Source organism: Lipotes vexillifer, unplaced genomic scaffold (assembly GCF_000442215.2).
Source record: "Lipotes vexillifer unplaced genomic scaffold, Lipotes_vexillifer_v1.1 scaffold518, whole genome shotgun sequence".
Lineage (NCBI taxonomy): Eukaryota > Metazoa > Chordata > Mammalia > Artiodactyla > Lipotidae > Lipotes > Lipotes vexillifer.
The window spans coordinates 1,219,358-1,221,232 of NW_006780945.1; the positions used below are offsets into that span (position 1 = coordinate 1,219,358).

Sequence of the window (1,875 nt, forward strand, 5' to 3'; positions counted from 1 at the left end):
AACAGCTTAAGGAGGGCACCCTTCAACCTCTGGCCCAAAGCCCACCCTCAAATCACAGCCCAGCTGCAGCCACTCCCCTGCTCCCACCCTCCATCCCAGAAAGACTCACACCACGGGCACGGTCACCGCCCACCAGAGGTTTGTCAAGGGGCTCTTTCTCCACAGGGGCTTGGTGCGATGCACGTGGGTGATGGAGATGAAGACTGGAGAAAATGGGGTCAGTGGCGGGTGTCAGACTTCTCACGGCCAGAGGCCTGGTCCCCAGGGTGCCTCCCCAGTCCCGGGGAGCCCCTCACCAGTGTGCAGGACGGTCAGGGCGGCGGCGAGCTTCTGAGCCGACAGCAGCCCGTTGGCGAAGTGGTCAAGCCAGGCTGGAGCCGTGTCGGCGTGGCTGCCAAAGCAAGGTGTGGGCTCAGCTTCCTCCGGGCCCCGGGAAGGGAGACCAGGGCGGGGGTGTCAGGATGGGACCCACCTGGGCAGCATGATGGAGGAGCAGTTGGTGAGGTTACGGGCGCGGGAGCTGTCGCAGAAGCTCTGCAGCGTGAAGCCGAAGCAGATGAGGCACGAGCTGATGGTGAGGCTGAACTTGAGCAAGAAGCAGAGCAGAAAGTAGTGCTGGGTCTGTGGGGAGGGGAGGCCCGTCACTGCTGTGGCAGCCGCCCCTCTGGCGCGCGGATTCAACGGGCCCCTCAGTCAGCGGGCAGGTCCGGGGGATAAGGAGCAAGGATCTTTCCCAGCTCTGTACCACCCCTCCCCCTTGGTCTGGGGAAGTTCGGATGGAATTCCTCCCCCCCCCCACTTCCCTCCCCCAAGGCTCAGCCCCCTCCATACCGACATTCCTCAGGAAAAGCCCAGGCTCACAGGGCTCCACGTTGCTTACCTTCTTAGGAATGGACTGAAGGTTTTTCCCCGTTGCCATAGACATGATGGAGCTATGGGGGGGCTTCCCCAGCAAAGAGATGCTGAAAAGCAGGAACTTCAGTGAAGGGTGGTGACTGTGACCCTCTGTCCCCCAATTCTCATGTGGGAAGGACTTCGGGAGTCCTGAGTGAGGGCAAGTCTGCTGGGCAGATGGGATACGACAAGGGAGAGTGCCCCCGGGCCTCCTGTGCCAGAAGTGAGCACTGAGCATGGCTTCCTGAACCTGGGTTCCTGGGGACACTTGGTGACATCCCAACCCTGCCTGCCTGGGCACGGAGGGGCGGCCTGGCCTCTCACCTGAGCAGAGGGTAGCAAAAGCAGGACAGCCACAGGATATCGGTGGTGCTCAGGATTGGCGGCAGCTGGACGAGGCAAGAGAGGAACTGAACCAGGAGAAGCCAGGAAGCGCGATGAGATTCTGGCAAAGAGTAAGACACTGGGAGCCCCAGGGCTGACTCACCCCCTACGTCCCGGCTGAGAGGAGGTGGCGCTGGAGGGGGCACTATTCTGCTGGCGGGGTCGTCTCCAAAAGCCCAGGGGGTTCACAGAGGCTCTGGGGGCCCCCCAGGCTGTGCTGCATCCTCCCAGCCTCTCAACCGGCCCTTGAGTGAAGGAGTGAGCAGGGAGGGGCGATGCCCGTGCTGGCCCCACCTCACCTGGATGACCACGAGAGTCAGCTGGCACTGCAGCAGGAAGAGGAAGCACTTGCGAATGCCGTAGGTGGCGTGCCGAGCCTAGGGACCGGGAGGGGCAGGTTGTGGTCTCTCTCAGGCCCCACAGCTGATAAGCTTCAGCCAAGAGCCAGATGTCCCAAATGTTCCCGCTAGGGAGGGGCGGAGGCAAACTCACCCGCCTGGGAGAGCTTCGCCTGGAGGTGAACCACCCTTGAGCTCAGGCCGGTCCTGCGTCGTGACTGCCCACCCCAAGCAGGACCTGCCCCCCTGCCCCCGAGCC

The 1,875-nt window shown here is 63.0% G+C and overlaps 1 protein-coding gene across 1 annotated transcript in view; it reads right to left on the reverse strand.

The window, feature by feature from the left end:
• The window catches only part of TMEM94 (transmembrane protein 94), a 23,766-nt gene that overhangs the window by 962 nt on the left and 20,929 nt on the right, over positions 1-1,875 (reverse strand). Inside the window, exons 25-30 of the mRNA XM_007454412.1 lie at positions 1,578-1,655; positions 1,219-1,304; positions 881-962; positions 473-621; positions 297-391; positions 110-203 (exon numbers count right to left, since the gene is read on the reverse strand). Of these exons, the coding sequence (XP_007454474.1) occupies positions 110-203; positions 297-391; positions 473-621; positions 881-962; positions 1,219-1,304; positions 1,578-1,655 (584 nt within the window). The remainder of the gene's footprint in view (positions 1-109; positions 204-296; positions 392-472; positions 622-880; positions 963-1,218; positions 1,305-1,577; positions 1,656-1,875) is intronic.